The sequence below is a fragment of the Solenopsis invicta genome, chromosome 1 (genome assembly GCF_016802725.1).
Source record: "Solenopsis invicta isolate M01_SB chromosome 1, UNIL_Sinv_3.0, whole genome shotgun sequence".
NCBI lineage: Eukaryota > Metazoa > Arthropoda > Insecta > Hymenoptera > Formicidae > Solenopsis > Solenopsis invicta.
In genome coordinates this window covers 32,258,688-32,282,149 of record NC_052664.1, presented here as the reverse complement: position 1 = coordinate 32,282,149, position 23,462 = coordinate 32,258,688, and the positions used below count along the sequence as shown (strand labels likewise).

The following is a 23,462-nucleotide window of genomic DNA, read 5'->3' as shown; positions in this document are numbered from 1 at the left end:
AAATTTATCTGAATACTGTTATCTAACCATTAAAGATATAGTCTGAATCAAGCTAGGTTATCGAATATAGAAAGAGTCTGATGTCATGCCGGTCTCTAAAACTGATAGATTTATTACCAAACTTGAAGAATACATAAAATTCATTTGAAAAATAGCATCTGTAATTACGCAAATACAACATTGAAGTAATTGTAGTTGAAAGTAACGTATCGCAATTAATATATATTTTCTTGAAATGTAGATTTAATGAAAATTTTATTTCGGCATAGAAGGAGATAGAGGGTAAGTTTTTTAATTCATCGATAGATCAATCTCGCATTACGCGCGGATGCAACTTTGCTTTGTAAAAGTTGCATTTGTGCATAATGCAAATGATCAATCGATGAATTAAACTAATTAATTCAACAGCATTCAGCGTGTAAAAATGTACAATATAGTTAATAACATTAAGTCATTCAAACACGCATTCTCTTTCGCGAACGACAATGGCACAATTCGATTTGAACAGAGTGAAGAGCGCTCGCCCGCGAACCGCGAATTCGATTAATCGAATTGCCAACCGACGTGAAGGTAAGCGCGTTTTCGCACTCGCGAGCCGCGAAGTTGGCCATCGTCCGCGACGCGCACTTGTGGATACATACGCGGTGATACGCGGCAATACGCGGCATCGATACGCGTCGCGCGCAAACGGGACACGACGGCGATTGAATTAGATCGTCGATGATTCAATCGCCGGCTCGTCATCGTTGTCGTCGCATCGCCGGTACGCTCGGGTAACCCCATAACCCGAGCCGGTGGTCTAGCCATAGCCGTCCGGGTCGCCAGTCGCCGTCGTCGTCGTTGGTCGTGGACAGTCGTGGATGAGCGGCGAGGGTGAGAGCGGTCGCCGTCGACGACGCCGTCTTGCATACGTGGCAGAGGCCGCGCACCAATCGGAGCCGGCGGCAGCCGATAGGCGTGGCTTGTGGCGCCTAGTACAGCTCGCTCCACGTCCGGCCGCCATAGTGCTTCGGGGAATCGAGCCGCGTGCGTGCGATTCCGGCGATTCCTGCTCCGTCTCTCTTTCTCTCTCTCTCTCTCCCCCTCGCTCTTACTCCGGCCGTCTCGCCTACGCGACACCCAGCCGTGTACTGCGTGTACCGTCCGCGCAACGAGGAGCACGCGACGTTTCGCGACGATCCCTGCCCGACCTTTTGCGCGTCCGTTCCGTTTTTCGCAGCACCGTGTGCGTCTTGGAATCCACTTGGGGATATAAACACTCTCTCGGTAAGTGGTTGCGTCGGCGCGCGTGCGAAACTCGCCGGGGTATCGGCCACGGTGATGGTAACGGCGTGCCGTGCCGGTCACCGTAACACCGTTATTAAACGCATCGAATTCAGCCGGTCAGTTCCAGACGATGTGTCGATGACCCGCGGCCCCCTAAATCCATATGCTGTCGTCCATCCTTCAAATATCTCGCGATATCACAGCCCCGATACATATTCCCGCACGGCCATTCACCGTGATTCCTTTCCTTCTTTCACTCCGCTCTCGCTCGCTCGCTCAGCCTGCACACGTATACACGTCCCACCGTTATCTGGGATGCCCCACTGGGATGCGTCAAGGACATTAGAAATTATCCAGCATCCTCGCAATCCAATCCGATTTTCCTGTCCACTTCCAAATTTGATGTGATTATCGTACTTTCTGCCAAAATGTCTCAAAGTTCTTATATTTTTAGATTTCTTGTTTACTGTAGCTAAGCGGAAGTTTTTTTGCACAAATATAAATTCTACAAATATGATTAGTGTTCTTTATCTCCCGATGATTCACGTGGCATCTCAAAAAGTTATCGGGAGGTTCAAAGGACAAATAACTGTGTGATTCGAACTGATACAGATAAGAAAATATTGTGAAAATGAAAGAAATTAGTTTTAACATAATTCAATAGTGCTCGATAATTCTCTAATGTGAATTACAAATCTACTCTTAAGATAATTTATCTGATATGATTTATTGATACTTTTTTTTCTAAAATATAAACTTTCTAAAATAGAACAATAATTCTCTTACAGATAAAACAACCAAAGATGGACTTTCAGACAGGACTTGTGTACGTCGGCATTGTCGTTCTCTCCGCTGCAGCCATCGCTTGCATTTCGATGTTTGGTATAAAAGAGAAATCTTACGAAGAAGCAATCGCCGAACAGCGAAAGTTTCCTGATGATCTGTTGTCAAGTATGTCGAGTACTAATTTGTGCAATCTTGTAAAGTTAAATTTTCATCATGATGAGTTATTTTGACCCATGATGTAATCAATTACAATCATTTTAATATAAAATAATATGATAATGTTTTAGTTTAAAATTTTAGTGTAAAATAATGCGATATAAATTGAAAATATTTAATATGTATACATAAATAGAGTATATATATAAACATAAATAGTATATATAAATAGAAAATAAGTAAAATTGAGATATATAAGTTAAAGAAGTATTAAATATTCTTGTATACTATGGTAGTCTTTAATAGATTCTTTTTTTATTTTGTTTACAGGTAAAAAGGATAAAAATAAAGAAAAGAAGCACAAAAATAAAGCAGGAAAGAAGGTGAAAGAAAAGAAAGAGGAGAAAGATGATAAAGAAGAGAAAGATGAAAGATCGGAGCATGTGCAATTTGAAGAAACTCCTCAAATATTGCCCTCTGAGTCTCCAGTACAGGTAAACAATTTGTTAATTCCTGTTATTTATTAAAAAACTTGCAGTTATTCCATAAGAATTAAGTAAGCTGTATAGTATAGATTGTACACTCTTCAATTTAATGTCCAAAGGAAGAGTACTGCTACGATTTTAATTACTGAATGTATATAGGTCTATCTTCGTTTATTTGTTTGTTGACCGCTAGAAAGAAAAAATTGAGGGCTAAGCGAACGCTCTAATAGACTTATTGTCAATGAACTCTATCACAATTGTTAAACTTCAAATGTTAATGATATAGAATGATGATACAAAAGAAGAAAGCAATAACTCTCGGCAATTATTTAACGTGAAACAAAAGAAGCACGACCGTTTTGTGGCTGACACATACACACGCGCACCATGCATACGCGTACACACACGCACAATTAATTTTTACGCGCTTTTCGTGCTATTCTCACACTAATACGCTACAATCATGGTTGCCTGCTTTATAAATAAAAATGGGAACTGTATATACAGCTGTCTTTAAAGTATTTAAGATTTGAACATTACGTTTTCATGCATGAAGCACGGTAACTTAGATGATGTATAATATGGCTTATCATTACATCTACTCTCGGCAAATTAAAGAGCAGGACATGTCTCAGTTTTATTTTATTTTTATTCTATTGTATAATCCACGAGGCATAAATATAGAATTTTAGTTATTTATATAACTTTTAATATTTATTGTTATTCTCAATACTCATTTGATAATAACTTTTCTGGATATATGTAATGAAAAATGGTATATGTATATAATGTACAAGTGTGTACACACGTGGACAGAAATGCCTAGCCATCTGAACTTGCACGAGTGTCGAGGCAAGTTCAAGACGCGCGCTTCTTTCTAAATATTCGTGCATTATAACCAATGATTATTCGAAAAACGGTAACGAAAACTTAAATTAAATAAAACTTAGCAAGTAAAACTAAATTTAAAATTTTATTTTTTTTATTTTAATAATAAATCAATAATTTTTAAATAATGTAGTATTACTTTTTTTTTATTGAAATTGCAATTAGATTACGTAACATCCCACACAATTCTTTCTTGTTTTGTAAAACTATTTTTCATAAAAGAACAATGCGAAAAATTATCTTTTTAATTCTTTTCCAACCGCAAGAACAGAGATCATATGGCAGGAAAGAATCTAAAAACATCGATCGTTAAACTTTTTTTAAGTTAAATGTGCCTAATGTTCAAGATTTCATAGAACATAAATATTGCCATTTACAAAGATTAAAAAATTAACGTAGAAAAAAGTTAATAAGTTAAAGTTTAAAAATAACTAAAGTTGAAGTTAAAAGTTAATGCATTTAAAATTAACTAAATTAAGTTAAGTGATTAACTTTTTAAATTTTTATTTAACTTTTAATTATTTAATTAATTAATAATCAAGTCTAAATACTTATGACAAATATTTATAAAATATTAAAATATATATTATCAATATTTAGTAAATATTTTTTTAATATTATATGCTGCCTGGGATATTATTTTCATAACTTATAAGATAAGTATTATTTGAATGATTATTACGTTTAAGTAAATATTGTTTATTTAATGTTTGATTTAATTATAATAATTAATATGTATCTGTTATTTTATAATAATTATTTTGTTACTCTATATTAAATTATTAAAAATTAATATTCTAAAAAGATTTATATTTATATAATAATGATATATTATAATATAATTCTGTAATAGTTCTTTTACAGTATTAAATTGACTAGTGATTAATTATTTATCTTCACCATTGAAAATACTATTGTTAATATTCAAAATAAATAATTAATTATTGTTTAATTTAATTTTGTTAGTGATTTACAATGATGTCTTTAGATTCTTTCCTGCCGTATAATCTCTGTTCGTACGGTGAGAGAAGAATTAAAAAGATAATTTTTTGCATTGTTTTTTTATAAAAAATAGTTTGACAAAATGAGAAAGAATTGCGAAATGTTTTGTAATTTAATTGCGATTTTAATAAAAAGTAATACTACATTATTTATAATTTATTTATTTATTATTAAGTTTAATTTGAGTTTAATTTAAATTTAATTGTAACTTAGTTTTAGGTTTAGTTTTTAGCCTTAATGTTGTTCAGTTTAGTTTAAGTTCAGTTTAAGCTCAGATTAGTTTAAATTTAATTTTACTTGCTAATTTTTATTTTAATATAAGTTTATGTTATCGCTTTTCGAATAACGATTAGTCGTAATGCACGAATATTTAGAAAGGAGTGCGTGTCTGAAACTTGCCTCGACTCTCGTGCAAATTCAGATGGTTAGGCATTTCTGTCCACGTGTGTACATACAATAGGCATAAATTATAAATTTATATGTTATATGTATTAATTATAAGAGGTTCTTTTTTCAAATAATTTTCAGCACTCGTGAATTATAACACATTTTTACATTATATGCATTATATAATAATGGGCATTGAATCAAATAACTTACAAATAAATTCTTCCATAGAGATGTATTTGCGAAAATATATATTAGTAGTAAACTTCGTTTCTTATCATGATTGTATCATGATTTACATAAGAAATGTGAGAAAATATCTTGAGAAAATTTCTATAAATTTTCTCCTTGATTTTATTTTATTTTTTCAGAGAAAATTGTAATTCAGTACAACTAATGTCAATTCCAACATTTCACATACTGAAGTCATTTACGATTGTTGCTTTTTCATTTGTTAATTTTTTAACCACAACTTACAATAACTTTTGTTTTGTAAAAAATATATTTTTATCACTTTATCTTTTATCGTATTGTTTTAAGTAAAAATCAGAATTTATTATTTCTTAAAAATTTTATGTAACACCTGTGAATGATGTCTTGGTAAGTTATGGAAAGATCAAATATTTATTGTTAACTGAGAGGTTACATGAAATGAAAATCTTTGTGAGCAAAAGATTATGGTTTTATAAGTAAGAGATCTTCATTATTTGAAAAGAATTAATGCACATAAAGATGAATAAAGATATTAAATAAATAGGTTTTATAATGAAAAATGTGATTTTGATTGAATTCAAGTTGTTACTTGAGTATTTCTTGTATACGTGTCTCATTGATAAGTAACTCTGAAAGTTCAAGATTATTTTCTAAAAATAACTTCGTCATACATATGCAGCAGCATTTTAATGATACTGCTTCAGTCTCGACTACCTTATCACCTAGATTACAAGAGAGCCAGGCATGAAAAATTGTTAATATGAAAAAATTGAAAATTTCTACAAATCTTCAGCAAGCTTTAGTCATGTATAAAATAGAATATTTTTTAAAAAACATTTTGCAATAATTTTATAAATTTTAATCTTTATGATAAAGTACTGCAGAAATGTCAATAACGACGTAACAAACTTGTAAATTCCAGGTTTATATGCACAAGAGGACAAATTAAGTATAAGGTGAAAAGAGATGTAATAAATTCTTATCAATAATTAATTAATTAATTATTATCAATAATTTATTAATCATTAATTTTTATACGCTTGCAAGGATATTAACTTAATTATTTATTAATTATATTGTGTTATTATGTGAAGCATAATACCATGATACAAAATGGTTTATTAAGTTATATATAAAAAAAAATATGCCCCTTATTATATGCCCATTATTATGGATTTTCGAGCGTGCTGCTAGATATTTTTTGATTGCTTTCTTTGAGCAAATAACACTGGAACATTATACGTCTGCATTAAACTCTTAGGAGAGTAACAAAGGCAATAAGAAGAAAGGAAAACTTGAAAAGATAAAACCAATCCTCGTAAATAAAGACGAGCCATCAGTCATTGTGACTGAATTAAATCCCTCGCAACCTCCCTTGGCAGAGGCTAATCATTTTGACACTATTCATCCAAAGGATGACCTTGAACTCGTACGGAGTCACAGTGTGAGTGATTGCTATTTGTAGAATATCTCGCACCACTACTCTTGTATTTTCTGCATATTGCCTTTTTTTTCTTTATTTATTTCATTTAATAAATGAAAATATAATATTACATCAAGCAAAATAACTTTTTTCAAAATATCGATTAAAAAATGTTTTAAAAATCATTACTATATTTGCCATTACATCACCATTCGTTTCTTTCATCGCTGAATCTCCTTTTTATCATTTGGGAAAATACACGTGCATGAAAGGATGTATATAGTTATTAAGCATTCATCAAATGTTCTCAACTAACAAGAATCATATTTATGAAGTATCAACAGTTGAGCAAATAATGTTTTAAGTAATGACATGATTCTTTACATTGCCATAGATAATAATTAACGTGAATACTAATTTTTATGAACTCTATCTCTTTTATTTGATTATTTTGCTTGATTTTAACATAATAACACAATATATCTATCACATATATAACAGAGGGAGAATCTTCAGCAGATTACTCAAATTGAGACGGTGGAGAAAGTTAACAAGTCACCAAAGGATACTCCAACCAAATCAAAGAAAAATAATAAGGATGCTATAAAGAAGAAAGATGAAAATACTAAGGATGAGAAACAGGATAGTAATTCTTATACTAATGCATCTTCTAATAAAGAAATGATGAGGGAAATAAAGGAGCAACAGAAAGAAACGCCAGTTAAGGAAGTGAAAGAAATTGTTAAGGAGGTAGTCCAACAGTTACCAAACAAGGAACCTAAAAAGACGAAAAAAAAGAATGACATTTTATCTCAGATCGGTAAGTCGCTGTTGATAAATACATATAATTTACTTGTTCACGATCCTATTCAACAATAAATGACAAAAGCATAAATCTCTAGCGCTTGGAGATAATACAAATCTATATATGCATTTCTTACAGAGAGCAAATCAATATTTCTAACCCGTTATAACGTTCTATAGCCTGCAATTTAATTGATTGGAAATACGACCTTATTTCTCTCTGTACTGTAACTTGCTAGTTTTTACTTTAACAACTTATGCTAAAAGATTTCATAATAATATTTACATAAATTTATATATTTTATTACTTTTTAATATAATGTAAATATATTATGAAAAATAAAAAAAGATAAGATAAGAAAAAATACCGCGAGACGCGACCGCGCCTCTTGACATTAATACATGTTCAAATAAATTAACAGCTTTCAGTACAATTATATGATAATGAGATTGCTATTGTCATATATGAGAAAGTTGATAAATGGATAATATATAATATTTATATATAACATATACTTCTTTTTAAAGAAATTAATTTATACTATAATGTAAATAATATAAATTAAATAAAGTGTGAGTTATGTGAAGTATATGACCAAAGCAAAATTAAGCAAATTCCTTTGAAGTGCTTTGGAATGTGGTTGAGGTAGGATCACTTCCCCCTCTCCACACACTCATACATACACACATACAAAGGTCAATGTCCGTGCACTTAGTACCGTAGCCCTGCAATACGAGTAGTAATAATTTTAAATCCTTGTCTTTCTGAAACAATTGTAATCTGTAAAGATTATTTTAGTTGGAGCAAACGTATATAAAAAAAAATAAAGAATAAATTATATGTACATATATACACGTTTTTGCATTAAGTGATATTCAATAACTTAATTTTAACTTACTCAGTTTAATGTATATGTGAAATTTTTGCTGCAAACTGTATAAATTTATTATAAAATATTAATTTTGATATTTAAATTTTTGATATTTTTAACCTAAAAAATTTTTCAGATGGGGATGCCGTTAATGTTGAATTATTGATGTTATGTATTCAGAAGGCTGAACTTAGTCGTTCTGAAATACAGATTCTCACGAATCAACTCTTGAATAAACAGCAGGACAATCCGTTAGAGCATTCCGAGTGGACGGAAGGTCGCGCCGACCCCGTTATCAAGTTGAAAAAACAATTGGCGGAAAAAGAGAAAGCATTAGCCGACGAACACGAAGCGAGCGTGGCCTTCCAAAACAAATTGAAGGAATTGCGAGCTGAATTTAATACCGAGAGATCTAGACTGTCAGCGAATATTAGACAATTCGAGGAATCGTTGAACGCCAAAATTATGGAGACTCAGACATTGCATACCCGAATGCAGCATATTTTAGAAAGTCATACGGCGGAGAAACAAGGTTTTGCTAGACAGATTGAACAACTGCAGACCAAAGTGAATGAGGATGCTACTATCATTCACAAATTACAAGAAGATCAAGGACAGACTCAAGGTCACTTACAGCAAGAGTTGATGGCGCAGCGAAAGCAAATGGAAGTGCAATTCGCTCAGATGCGTGATAATGAGAATGCATTGAAATCGCAATTGGCCCAGAAACACGTGGAGCTGCAGGAGTTGCAAAATGAACTGCAAGCGACTTGCGAGAGCAGCAGCGCGGAAATAGAGATGTTACGTCAGCAATTAGGAATAATGCAGAATCAATTGATGCACTCGGAAGGGCAATTACAGCACTTCAAGGAAACGAACGATCGACTACAAGATGTTGCTAGGCAACTTGAGGTGAGAACCATGATCTCTTATTGACACTTTTAAATAAACTTTCCAACTAATTTATCTTTTCTTGGTAATTTTTTTCTAGGAATCTCATCGTGCTCATACCGATTTAGATCATAGACTGAAAAGCGCGCATCGACACGAACAGGAACTACAGAAGCAAGTGAACTCGCTGCAAGCTGAATTAAATCATGCGAAAAATGAAGCTAATGAATTGCCTACCTTAAAGGTAGAACTTAGCAAGACTCAAACGGAATTAATAAAATTAAAATCGGAGCTATCAGTTACATTGAATGAAGCTAAATCGGAAGCGTCTGAAATTATAGCCTTGAAAAATGCATTGAGTAACAAGGAGGATGAGCTAAAGAGATCACAGGACAAATTTTATGCCGTACAAAACGATTTACAACAATCCAATATGCAAGTCGCACGTATGGAATCCGAATTGAATTCTGTACAAAAGAAGTTTGATATGATGAAAATCGATTTTGAAAGGACGGATTATAGTTTGAAAGAAGCGAAGAACGATTCAAACAAGTATCAAAATGAAGTACAGAGACTACAGGAAAAATTAGCAAATTTACAATTGGAATTGGGTATACAGATTGGGGAATCCAATGAAATGACAAGTGAATTGAACGCTTTGCAAACTGAATTAAATAGACTACAGAGTAATGAGAAAAAGGTGGGAGATGAACAGTTGCGAATTATGAAATTCCAAGAAGAAAATGACAGACTGCGTATTGAGGTATTGTTTTGTTATGTTTAATCGTTTTCAAATTTTTTTAATTGTTGCATAATATAAAAAAATTGTTAATGTTAATATATGAGACATATAAAACTTAAATTTTAAACATTTATAAAATACGCCTTATGTGTACAGCTTGCGAATGCTGTAGAGAAACAAAAAGAGCTTCAACAACAACACGAGAACAAAATCCATACGGATGTAGTATTAGCGACTACTACTGAACCTCAACATACTAATTTGTATGTATATATAATTATGTAAATTTTTTTATTTAACATAATTAATTTTTAACATAATATACATATTATTAACTACTTCCGTTAATATTGTGTAATTAATTTCCATAAAATATTCTCTAAAAATCCAGAGAGGAAAAAGCTCTACTAGAAAAATTGACTACCGAGTTGACGCACAAGGAAGAGGAGTTTAATAAAATAGATGAAAAGTTACATATATTACAAAATGATGCAGAAAAACACCAACGTTTTATTAGGCAATTAGAAGAAGCCTTGGAGGACCAAAAATCTAAAAATAATGTAAGTTCTTTGTAAATTTTTTTATATATCTTAAATATTTTTTTATTTTGTTGTATTTTATAAATTATAAGTTTGTACGTGTTTGAATTAAATTGCTATTTGTTTGTGTAATATTAGCGTACAGCTTTGTTACTTCCATTAATATACGAATTACACAAATCGATATGTTCTAATTTTCTGTATACTATTTATAAGCAAAGTATAATCGGTTATAATAATAAACGTAAACTTATTTCTTTACTTTTTACATTTTGATTTTTCTGCACCATAGGATCTACGCACAAAGAATTGGAAAGTGATGGAGGCTCTTTCTGCTGCTGAGATGCGTGCCAAATCCAGTGATGAGAGAAGTGTTAAAGTAAGTTTTTTTGCTAATTCTCAATTATTAATATCTTATTTAAATATCTTATTGAAATGAAAATTTCTGAAACGTATTATTAATATCAGTTTATATTTCTTTATATATACTCACAATGTTTATTATTTCAATTACTTTCTTACAAAATCAAAGCACACATGGGATGAAGATCGGGATTGAATATGGAACCCACAGACTATGGGTCGACTACTTTTACACAGAGCGACTACTTTTACCATGCGGTTCTATTATTAGATATGACATTTAATAAATAATAACAAGAAAGAAATAGACTGATATGTTAATGATAGTTGACTTAATGATATACTTCATAATAAACTAATAACATATATATATATATATATATATATATATATATATATATATATATATATATTGCAATACATTTTAGATTTAATTACATGTTATTATGTCTCTCGAATCATTTCAATTGCGATTATTGAATGTTAATTAATATTTCATTGTTTATTGATATACATTTTATTGATATTAGATACATGTTGGATAATAATCCATCATTTTCTAAAACAATATTTTTTATAATATTTATAACATACTGAAACTTGTTATATACAAAAACAAAAAAGGTAAAGAAAAAGTCAGGGCAAGTAAATCCGAAACGTAATATCAATATATTAATTAAAGTTTCTCATGTGTATCATTGAGATCTAGGTTAATTATTATTTAACAATCTTTTACGTGCTTGTTGATTGACCTCTTTTTTACCTTTTTTGCTTTTATAATAGTATTTATGTTTCTTTAATTAGGAGGCAACACAAAAAATTAAAGAAGAACAAGAAGAATTAACTAAGACACTTCTACAGAGGATATTCCCAGAGATTAAAGTGTCTGAAAAAACACACGAACAATGGCTCAAATCTTTTGAAGATAAAATATGTGCTATTTTAAACGAATTAAAACAGAAAAACACAGATCAGATAAATCCAGATTTGGAGAAACAGAACAAAAATTTGCAAAGCATGGTTTCGCATTACAAACAAATTATTTACGACACAGTGAGTACTTCATTGAATTTGGTAATATTTTATTACAAAAATATAACATGTTTATTTTAATCTTCTTATATAGGAAGGTATGCTTAATAAACTACAAAGTTATATAGAATCCGAGGAAACAAGATGGCAATCGCAACTTCGACAAAAGGAGAACGAAGTGGCGAATCTTAGACTAGAACTTAATGATATGCAAGCCAAACTAATCTCAAGTGAAGAGGTAAGAATCATGGAAATTTATATTTTACGAGCAAATTTTTTTAATTGGGAAATTGGGATGTATTCTTTTGTCACATGCTACAATTTTTTTTCTAGTTTAAACAGAGATTTGAAGAATTGGAAGAGCGTGCAGAACAAAATCGTACTGGAATATTACTTAAAGCCGCGCAGAGAGTCACATCCTGTGGAAAACTAGATGACAACGAGCTTGTTACTTTAGAACAATTACAAGAGGTAGATGTCATTAAATTATATTTTTCTTATTAATTATGTTATATATATAATGAATACCGATGCTGTTAAAATTGAAAGTAATTTTCAATACCGCTATTCAACCGATTTTTTGTTATTATTTTAGGAGAAGGCGCTATTATCGCAGGAATTAGAAGTAGAATGCAATAAGAGGGCAATATTGGATACCGAAGTTACAAAATTGCGTTCCCTTGTTGAAACTAGTGAGGCGAGTTTAGTGTATGAGAAAAATCTTGTCACACAACTTCAACAGGAAGTGTCCCAACTTAAGGTACTATATTTTTATTGTTTTTTTGTAATATATATTTAGAATCAAATAAGAAATGTATAAAAAATATTGTTTTACTAATTTTAGAACGAAATTTGTGGCGGTTGTAGCAGTTCAGAGCAGTCTATGCTAAACGGTCCACCCACATCGGATTCACTTCAATCCGAGGTTAGTATTTATTAGTGAAGATTTCTGTAACTCTTATCATACGGTGTGCCTTCTCTATCGGAAATACTACATAGCTTTTGCTATATTTATAACAACAGAAAGTTTTGTTATAAAAGCATTAGGTATTGTATAATTCTGCAAAACACTGATATGATTCCTTACTAATCATGAGAGATCTGCCAGTAATTACTAATAAATAATCACCTGATTGTGATTTACTATATTCTTTTGTACATATATTATTAACTGAATGATCAAACAGTTGCGCATATAGATGTTACAAAATTGATAATACTTTTGACATTATAAAAATGCTTGGATTAATATATATACATACATACATTTTATATATATATATATATATATATATATTGCCGTATTTTTTATTATGACAACAAAGAAAAAGAATAACAAAATTAAAAATAATTTTTCAATTTATCTCAGATTTTGTACCAGTTGTAAAACTAAGAAATTTAAATTTATTTATTATAAAAATTATTCTTGTAATTATTTATCTATTGATATTAATTTTTATAACATTGTGAAGTTACATTACATATAATTATTATATATAATATAACATTATTAGTAATTGTTATGTTATATATAATGTATCATGTATAGTTATTATGTATATAATGTATTATATATAATTATATATAATACATATAATTATTAAATGCAATAGGAGACTACTATACCAATAATTATCGAAAATCTTGGAATACAGTTGTACAACGAAATCATAGTGTACATGTCATCAAATACTCAATTGCAGATTTGTTTGAAAGGTGTCATTTGTAGATGTCATCAAATTTAATAAAATATTGATATAATCATCATTCGATTGAATTATATTCCAAGCTGCAATCTTTACATTACATATTGCAGCCATCTAGCCACAACACAGAGATTAATTTGTTAATATTTTTAAAATATATTATTTAAGGAGAAATATATTATTCTCTTGCAATATATAAATAAAATTCTGCCTTTTGTTATTTAAAACTGTACTAGCATTTTGATTACTGTGTTTCAAGATCACAAGGTTATAGGCTAATTTATTGGGATGGCAATTTTTTGCAATTTTAATCATTATATTTATTACTAATATGAATGAACACAATTCGATAAATTGCCGTTTCCATAATTGATTCCTTTAAGCAGTCAGATAATAATATATCTGGAATACAGCCTCCTCTAGCGTCTCAGGCTCTGATAGCTGCGTTAGAAAATACTCTCAAGAATACAGAGTTTGCAAACTGTTCCATTACCAAACCCGTCAATTTGGTCAGTCAATCTGAACAAGAAATTGAGAACAACTCTCTCACTACAAAATACTCCTCCAATTCTTGTCATATGACAGATCACAATATACAGGCTAATTGGAACCCAGTGATTGGCCAGCAACATAAAAAACACAAGAAAAAGAGGAAGGTAAACTTACAAGTTTGAGACTGAAAGAAAGTGTTACTGGCTCGATTACTGTAATAGGTGCACTTCAGTTAATTATTGAAATGTGAAACACATTTGTTAGGGCTCAATATTACAAAGAATATTATAAGGTTTCTTTACGACTTATGTGTCTTTTACAATATTTTTGAAAATAATTTAGGTGTATATATTGTTGCAACAAATATTAACAATGAAGATCTGCTTTAATTTTGAAGTTTTTAAATATTTTGTATTTTATTTATCTAATTTATATATCCCTGAATATATTTTAATTATTACATAAATTAGCCTTAGGTATTTGTTTTTTAATACGATATACTTAAATAAAATAACACACGAACAGAGAAATGTACACAGGAGAAATTAACTAAACGGAACAACGAAATATAAAGATTGAAAAAAAAAAACATTTTTTTACATAATATTTTTGCAAAATGCGTACGTTTTTTCGACAGATATTCTTTGTGATAATACTGAGTCCTTTGTTATGATTTCTTTGCTACTATTAAAGCAATATTATTTTTGATAGCTTGTACCTTGAAACAGTATTTTATGACGTAGATTGATTCTGTATACTCCAACGTATTATTTTATTATTGTGGCTATCAGTAAGGAAGTGAAACGCGTCCGTACATTTAACTCGCATGTGATATACAATAGTACTGTAATCATACAATTAGATGAAAATTGGTTTTGTAACTTTGCACTTATATAGATCAACCTTTTCATATCGATAACGTATCATAGAATAAATGCGCCTTGTAATTTACTTTTCATATATATATTTGCTACATAATACTTATCGTGAGATTTACAGATATATACCAATTATTTTGTCCAAGTGTATGAGAATTAAATTTCTCTATATATCCAAAATTATCATTCTTTTGTCATCCCTAAAAATGGATAATACTTTTTTTAGTCAATTATTAGAGGTATAATCACTAAATGACGCTTCATCAAATAACTACAAAACTTATTGATTATACATCATATTATACATTTGCAGCATTTTTTCTATATGTTTAAAATTCTTAATAGCCTAAAATTTATGATATTATGTATATTTTGGCAGAAGTATCTTATCATTTACATTTTAAGCGACGAAAACACAATTTCTAATTTTAACACGATAATGCTAAGTTTGTAAGTCAAATAGGGTTAAGTTTTAACTGTTTAATATATAGACTATCTTTCAAATCTCGTATTGTGTCAAATTGAAATTTTTTTTTTGTATGCAATCTTTGTCCCAGTGTTTGTCCATTATAAAGTCAATATGTAATATGCTCAAAGCAATCACAAATTATATTGCAATTGTACGATTTATAAGAAACGAATAGCTTTGTTGTTTAAATGCTTGCTCTGTGATCAATAACAATTTAATTGTTTTGATTGTTTCGACAGTCCACTAAGAAATCCATGGCAAAACGGCGCAGATTCGCAGGTACGCAAATCTAAAGATGAGATACTGAAATGTTTATTCCTAGCCTTTCGGAAAAATTCTAATAGTAGAATTACCGCTAGCAATTCATGTGTCAAATTTTATCATATATAATTTATTTTACCAATAATTAGTTTCTCATCACACACATTCTGTTGTGGCATTAAACTTTTATATTCGTGTTTATAAATGCACTATTTTCAATTTTTTGTATTTGCATATTATTTTTCTTTTATCTCATAAAATGTAGCAAGATATATTTTGATACTTTGGAACAAGCTAACCGTTATCATCAACATATTGACGTACCAATATTAATTATTAATAAAGATTAGGTATTTTAAATATTGTGTTATTAATAAGGAAAATGGAAATGTCACATTCAGAATTGTATGAACTTCATAAATTTATTTTTTTGTACAAGTGAATATAAAAAATGACTATATGATTAAATATTTTATAAAATAAGTATTCTAAAAATGATATAAATGAAATAAAAACATCGAAATATATATATATGTTTGTGTCACATAGTAAATTATAGGCCATATACTGTTCGACTATGTTTATTATTTGGAACATATGCTTAGAGCAAATTTTTTCAATGTTTGGTGTTGATGTAAGAAGTGTTAGACATCGTATTTGATATATAAGATAAAATTTAATTACAATTATTCTTGTAATTAGAATTACTTATAATTAAGTTTTTATATTTAAATTTGTTCTATTTATGAAATGCAATTATAATATAATCTTGTAAATATATATAATTGCTTGAAATCACATAAAATATCGTAGAAATTAAATAATTTATATAATGATTTTATATATTCTAAATAGTAGTTCTAACTAAATAGTGTCATATTAACTGTTTGTATAACTTTATATCACATATATACATAGATATGTTCCAAAAACAGTGGCTTTATATTTTATTTTGTGACCTATATATTATTACAAATATTTTGCATCTTATCTCAGCACATTATGGCTAGAAAAATAATTTCTATTCCCATCTTTAACTCCTGCCGATTATGACTTACAAAACTGTTAAATCCATTATATGTGTAAAATGTATATATTAATTTCAGAACAAGATAAATAGATACATGTTGCTTTTACAACATTTGTATATAGAGTATTTAGAAGTATATAGAAGAATATGTATAAATTTAGAAAAATATAATGACGATTGTACAACGAATAGATATCCAGAAATGTATATAATTACACACGAGGAAATTTTTGTCAGCACAAACACTGGGGTAAAGGGTACACTGCGCGAGAAAAATGATGTTTATTAAACCGATTAATCTTTGTAACAATTATTTTTTTATAATATTTGACTTTATTTTATTACTGTCATGCATCATCCATTATTTTTTCCTTTTTTTATATTTATAAATTTTAGCTTCAAGTAATAATATAATGATGTGATAGCATATATCAAAGGCTATAGTAAATGTTCGCCTTTTTTACTGTTTTGTACATGTATGTTTTCTAATTGAAATATTTTTCGTCGCTTAATCGTAATACTTCTTGATAAATAAAATGTCAGAATCTGTAGAATGCTAACAATAGTGATAACAATTTTAAATATGTATATGTTTTAATCTTAAAATGTCAGATTTAATCGATGTAGATAATATCGGTGCTAACGCTACGTATTTCAATGAATTTTCAATTAATCTTTTTTTGCTTCTTTTTATTTATTTATTAAGTGTGCTATTAAGTATCGCACATATGTTGTTTGTAAACTGCTTTTTAGAGTAAAATAATTAGATTTAATTTATTTATTGCTCTAATATTGCATATACATATGTAGTAATTGCTTTTTCGTACAAGTTGATGAAATTATCTATACTTGGAATGTATCATTATTGTGTAAATTGCTTCTTAGCTTAAGATAATGGGTTTTGGATGTTTGTGCTTTATGTATTTGATTGTAGTATAATTAGAAAAGGCATGTATTTTTGTTCACTTATTAGATTTAACAGAATGAAAGACAACGCAGAAAACATTATTTTATTAATAAGAAATATTTAGTAAACTATATAATATTAATATTTTTTATTAATAATTCACATTGTTATGCGCTATCTTTCATAGATTTAAAAAATTGTTCTTCCTGATTGTTTTATTATTAGATATTCAAAGTTTACAAGATTCTATTGATATGCAATATTTTGTTATAACTTTATTTTTCTATAATATTTGTTTTGACGTATCTACATATAATCATCTATTTTGTTATACATGCAAGTGGAAGAATAAATATGTAGGATATATATTTGTATTGTCAATAATTGTGCCAATGCCCTTTATTCATTATATTAATGTAATCTTTCAGGGTGGTTCAGGAAAAAAATAACTTCAAAAAATAAACTACGCTAGTGCAGTACTGGTGGTTGAAAAGATGGGATGCGCAAATGCAAAAAGCGAAGCATTGCTACATAGGTATAAATGGCATACTTTGCTACTCAGAAGACTAATATAAAGTGAAAATATTACGAATAATGTTTATTGTAAAAAAATATCATATTTTATTATGTGGAGAAAATATAAATAATTAAACTAGTAGCGATTAAATGGAAAATCTTGAAATACTTGCGTATGTGATGGTTATATAATTTATAATTATAAATATACAATACGAATGTAAAGATTATCAAAATTGTGCATTATGGATTACCGATTAATATTGTTTATAGAATTTATAAACTATAACAATTTATAAATTTTAATTTTGTTATGAGACGTAACACTTAAGGAATATGTTCTTGTAACGCAAGAAAAAAATTGTATAATTAATTAATTAATGGATTCCATGACTTCATGATTCATTATTTGTGTATAATGATATTGATTCTGATATTATTTCTGAGTCACACTGTTACTAGTGTTTAATATCTTTTTTTTTTCTTTTTTTATTGTTACATGCATGGACCAGAAATTATATATAAATATACATATATATGGATAATATGGATATAAAGTATATATGGCATTTTTTGTTATCGATAGCGAACACAATACACCAAATTTGTAAGACGCGATCCTCATGTTGTTCCATTATATACAAGTTCAAATTTGTTATTTGTTTCATGTGCAATAATGAAGTAAGGTGAGAGTTTGAACGAGCCAGTCTTATATATATATATATATACAAATGTTAATTGAAATTAATTGCGCCCAATGTTTGTACTGAAAGTAAGTACTGCATACATGAGACGGATTTTCATATAGTTCACATAGACTTTTATTATCAGATCTAAGATTATATATTTAACAAGTTCAAGTTAACAATTTTAGGGGCATTTAAAAAAAAACTGATGCTTACAACATTATTTATATTCATACTTAATTACGCTTCACATAAACATTTATTAATTGAATAAGCCAAAATGTTCCGTATTATTATTGGAGTAGCTACATACTCTAGAACTCTTTTTAAGACGTTTTTTTTCAATACTTGCTTGCATGAATATTTAAAAGTACTGTGTTAGACATTAGTACACTTAAAGAGTTCTTTGTTCACCTGTGTAATCGATTGGTTGCATAAAAAAAATAGGGTTATTGTACTGAGTTTTGTAAGAGGCATGTATGTTTAGTACACTGCGTACTTATTTACCGTTTTGTATCTAGAAAGCATATTCCTAGTTAATAAAAGTTTACTGTTTTACTTGATGCTGAATATTATGCAATCTTGAATAGTCATTCATTTCAATTATCTGTTAAGTAGTGGATAACGCTTTTAAATAAATATCATTATTTATTGATATTCATACGTCCATACATACATATTATAAAGTATAAAACATGATACACATTTTGATTTATCTATTCAGACTAGTTTAAGTAATTTATTCTAAAAGTTACACTTTCAGATCGACTTTAGTAAAGACCTTTTGACTAACTATCTAAAACTATTATACTACATTTATATACAGCATATCTTTGAGCAATATACATTTACTTGCTTTCTAGGATGGACATTTTACAGGTAACTAAAAGAATGCGTGACAGGTACAATATTTTTCATATTTAGTTTTGTAATTCTATATATTTGTTGTCTTATTCTATGAAGCTAAATACAAACATCCAAAACATAAAAAAATAACTGTCATCCAATGTTTAACAGTGTATTGGAAAATATATTTATACCTCAATTAATATTGCGTGCTATGCAATATTAATTGAGCTAAAAATTAAGTGATACAAAATAGATTTACAATCATTCATTTAACAATGATAATGCAAACCACGTTTCAGTATCACAGATTAAAATTTTCTTTTTTAATAATATTCTTCTCCATTTCTTTAATTCAACATCGTTTGCAGAAACCCGAGAATATAACTACCTAAATCTTCATCTTGATTAGTCCATGAAACATAAACACTCTTTTGATCATCTTCATCTCCTTCCACCTTTACCAAAACGGATTCTACCGATATAGAACCATCCGTTAATTGGACCGTCCATCCTGATAATCTTTCTTTCAATGGTTGCAATAGTTTTAAAGTAGTAGCATGCGCTGGACCGGGATCCCTTACTTGTACAGTGGATGTGAACCTGACCACGTGTTTCGTTATACCTGCAGCCTTTGCAACCTAATAAATACAAGAGCAATAGTCAATTGATGCACATATACCATCTGTTATTTCAAGTAAAAGGAATAGCGATCGAATTGAACGATTATCACGTGGAAGTTATTACCTCATCCGCATCTACAAGACAGACACCGTCTTCTCTCAACATCAAGACGCTGTGAAGCAGCCTTCGTCTCTTTGGATCAGGCGGCAGGGCAGAGTATCTTTTAGCTTCAGTTTTCAGCAACGCTAGAGAAGCATCTACGGGAACTTTGGATGTAGTCGTAATAATACAAGTTTCGCCGTTTGCAGGATTATAACAATTGACACCGAATTCTTGTTTAATTTTCTCCTTCAAGTATTCCATCTTAGCGAATTCTCCGTGCACCAGCATAACGTTCTTTGGCTCACAATACTGTATCAACTGCATTATTCCTTTTGCATCGGCGTGAGCAGAAAAGGACATGTACTCCACAGCCATCTTCACCTCCACGATTTGTCGATTTTCAAACTCTATTCTTCGCGAGCCGTTCAAGACTTTGTGTCCCACGGTGCCTTGTACGCAAAAACCCGGCATAATAACCATATTGGACTCATTAGGCGCCCATTTCTTAAAAATCTGGAGGGAAAGACCGGCGTGTAGCATTCCTGGCGTGGCGAACACCACCATCGCACCTGGATTATCGATATACGCTTTATCAAATGGTTTTATGTGCTTAAAGTCAAACATGTTCCGCTGTACAAACGTTTTCTTAATTTTTTGATTGGTCCAGGTGATAAACATTTTGTAATAATTGTTGGCCTTCTCGGTCAAACCAAGCGCGAAATAAACTGGTACTTTTAGATTCATTCTCTCCCAATACGTTTCCAGAAGTATACACAGTTCTTGGGCGCGACCGAGAGCAAATACGGGAATCAATACTTTCCCGCCTCTGTCGATGCATTCGTGTACCTGAAATATGCATACGTTTTGAAAACGGTTCAACTGAAATCAATTAAATCATTAATAATAAACTGAAAGTATCTTATCATACCTTCTTGAGAAAATCTCTTTCTCTGCACCTCTTGGAATCTCTAATCGTAGTTGCATATGTCGACTCCGATATTAATAAGTCTGGCCTGCACTTGTCTATCCATGCAGCACCCAAGTGTCGATCTGGCGTCATATTATAATCTCCTGTATATACAATAGATTGCGATCCTACGCGAATCCAAAACATAGCTGCTCCAAGAACGTGTCCAGCATAGTAAGCTTTTATCTCCAATTCTGGATCGACCATGACGGATTGATGAAGCGTAACGGCGACAACTTTCTTCATGCAATCCTTAATCATCTGCGATGTGAAAAAATTGCTCTCGCCCTTACGTTCGACTGCAACCTTTCTCATGTCTTCCAGCAAAATCGGCGCGATAGCCTTGGTTGGATGTGTCATGTAAATTGGTCCAGTGTAGCCTACCTGTATTTTTTAATAAAAAATAATAAAAGAACAAACAAGATATGACGATCAAAATTATTACAAAATCTTCGATATTACGTTACCATCTCTGTGAAATATGGTAAAGCGCCACAGTGATCCAAATGAAAATGAGAAATGATGACACAGTCAATGTAACTGGTCGCAGGACCCTCTGGAACTATGTATGAAAAATCTGGAAAGCGTCTCTCATCGTTGAATCCCATGTGCATTCCACAGTCCAGCATAATATTTTTGCCACCCATGGAAACAAGGATACAGCTACGACCCACATCCTGCCCAGCACCAAGTGGAGTAACTTTTATGTCTGGCATTTCTAAAAAAAACAATAAAACATTACTTAAAACATTAGTAAAATATTATATTACTTTATATTACATGTTATAAAATACTTGTTTGCATATAATAAAAATAGAAAAACAACAAATGCAATTTAAATAAATTTAAATCTATATCAATATGTTATTTGATTGTAAATTAAATGATCGAAAATGAATGGATGCAACTTGAAGTGAGCTATTTATAAGTACATGTCTTAATATCTAATATTTTGTTGTAAGTAAATAAATGCAACTCTTGTTTTAAAAAGAATATTCTTTAAACAGAGTAATAGACTTGATATACTATCAACATAAAAAAATATACACATATTTTGACGTTATTATAGTACTATACTTAAAAAGATATCAATTAACTGCAGACTGTTCTAAATCAACAATTTGCTATCACTTTCTAAATTATAATTTTGTAATATAAATGAGATTAAAATTAGGTTAGCAGGAGATAGCTAACCGCCGATAACTGATGCACCGGTTTGTAAGCATACAATAAATAAATGATTCCATGCACACAAATCATAATTGAGAATTAATAAGAGGATTAATGTAAACGCATATGTAAAATTGATTACGTTCTCTTCAGAAATTATCAGGGTCCTGTAAACACTATTTCCCACTACTTTACACTCAATGTGATTATTGACGGATCTGCTGGGATGCTGCTACCTCGAAAATACAAAAGATGTAGACTTTGTAAAGCAGTCTGGATAACTTGATAAAAAAATAATATATGTAGATAAAAATCCTAACCTACAAGGTTATCTGTATCGTGTGAGTATATATGTATTCCAAAACTCACCGAGAGAGAAACGTTTGAAGTTTGAACGGTTTGAACTCCCGTCGCAGTGATGTCAATTCGCACACTTTTGCAGCCTTTTGAGCAATAGTGGAGAATGGAGGGAATGGCTTGCGCTGTCGAACTTTGTCGAACGCAACTACACGCAATATGAATTCCCATCCGGCTGACTGTCATAGTGTTATATTCTAATATTTTCGATCTAGTAAATTTTGATCACGTAAATAATTTTTTCACAATCCATTCTCTATTTGAAAAAATGATAGAATTATGTTTTAATTAAAGAATAATTCATTTCAGAATTATTTTAAATAACTCTCTTAAATCATGTATTTCATTTATGTTTCTAGGCGTTACAAATATAAATTTATACAAATTTATATTATCGTATGTATTCAAATTATTCCAGGAAATGTGTAAAGACGAAGTATTTAAAATTCATGTAGCCACAATACTATTCTTAAATATATACCTAACTATATACTAATGAAATAGGCTTTTTTTATGCTTAAATATAGTAATATGCACCTCAAATCTTTATGAATAGAAAACTAGATACAATTTCTTAACTAGTTCAATTTGTTTAAGTAAAA

The 23,462-nt window shown here is 30.0% G+C and overlaps 2 protein-coding genes across 16 annotated transcripts; one reads left to right on the top strand and one right to left on the bottom strand.

The window, feature by feature from the left end:
- Positions 1-579: 579 nt before the first annotated feature.
- LOC105198641 (kinectin) lies at positions 580-19,364 on the top strand. 12 transcript variants are annotated; one of them, XM_039454721.1, is made up of 18 exons: positions 580-1,266; positions 2,055-2,217; positions 2,539-2,702; positions 6,445-6,627; positions 7,126-7,426; positions 8,419-9,194; positions 9,274-9,936; positions 10,072-10,178; positions 10,307-10,475; positions 10,747-10,833; positions 11,622-11,870; positions 11,944-12,087; positions 12,183-12,320; positions 12,445-12,609; positions 12,694-12,774; positions 13,939-14,211; positions 15,634-15,673; positions 18,021-19,364. In XM_039454721.1, exons 2-18 carry the CDS (start codon positions 2,070-2,072, stop codon positions 18,062-18,064), a joined length of 3,732 nt encoding a protein of 1,243 aa, XP_039310655.1. In that variant the 5' UTR covers positions 580-1,266; positions 2,055-2,069; the 3' UTR covers positions 18,065-19,364. The 12 variants fall into 12 exon arrangements, with proteins under 12 accessions (XP_039310655.1, XP_039310650.1, XP_039310678.1 ...); XM_039454716.1 differs by having other exon boundaries at positions 7,123-7,426; XM_039454726.1 differs by having other exon boundaries at positions 581-1,266; positions 7,123-7,426; positions 13,969-14,211.
- LOC105198640 (integrator complex subunit 11) lies at positions 19,143-23,026 on the bottom strand. 4 transcript variants are annotated; one of them, XM_026134476.2, is made up of 6 exons: positions 22,873-23,025; positions 22,646-22,735; positions 21,801-22,051; positions 21,295-21,717; positions 20,388-21,212; positions 19,143-20,281 (listed from the first exon to the last, which is right to left on the bottom strand). In XM_026134476.2, exons 3-6 carry the CDS (start codon positions 22,047-22,049, stop codon positions 19,991-19,993), a joined length of 1,788 nt encoding a protein of 595 aa, XP_025990261.1. In that variant the 5' UTR covers positions 22,050-22,051; positions 22,646-22,735; positions 22,873-23,025; the 3' UTR covers positions 19,143-19,990. The 4 variants fall into 4 exon arrangements, with proteins under 4 accessions (XP_025990261.1, XP_039310744.1, XP_011163722.1 ...); XM_039454810.1 differs by lacking the exon at positions 22,873-23,025 and adding an exon at positions 22,828-22,842 and having other exon boundaries at positions 22,646-22,739; XM_011165420.3 differs by lacking the exon at positions 22,646-22,735 and having other exon boundaries at positions 22,873-23,026.
- Between the last annotated feature and the right edge of the window lie 436 nt (positions 23,027-23,462).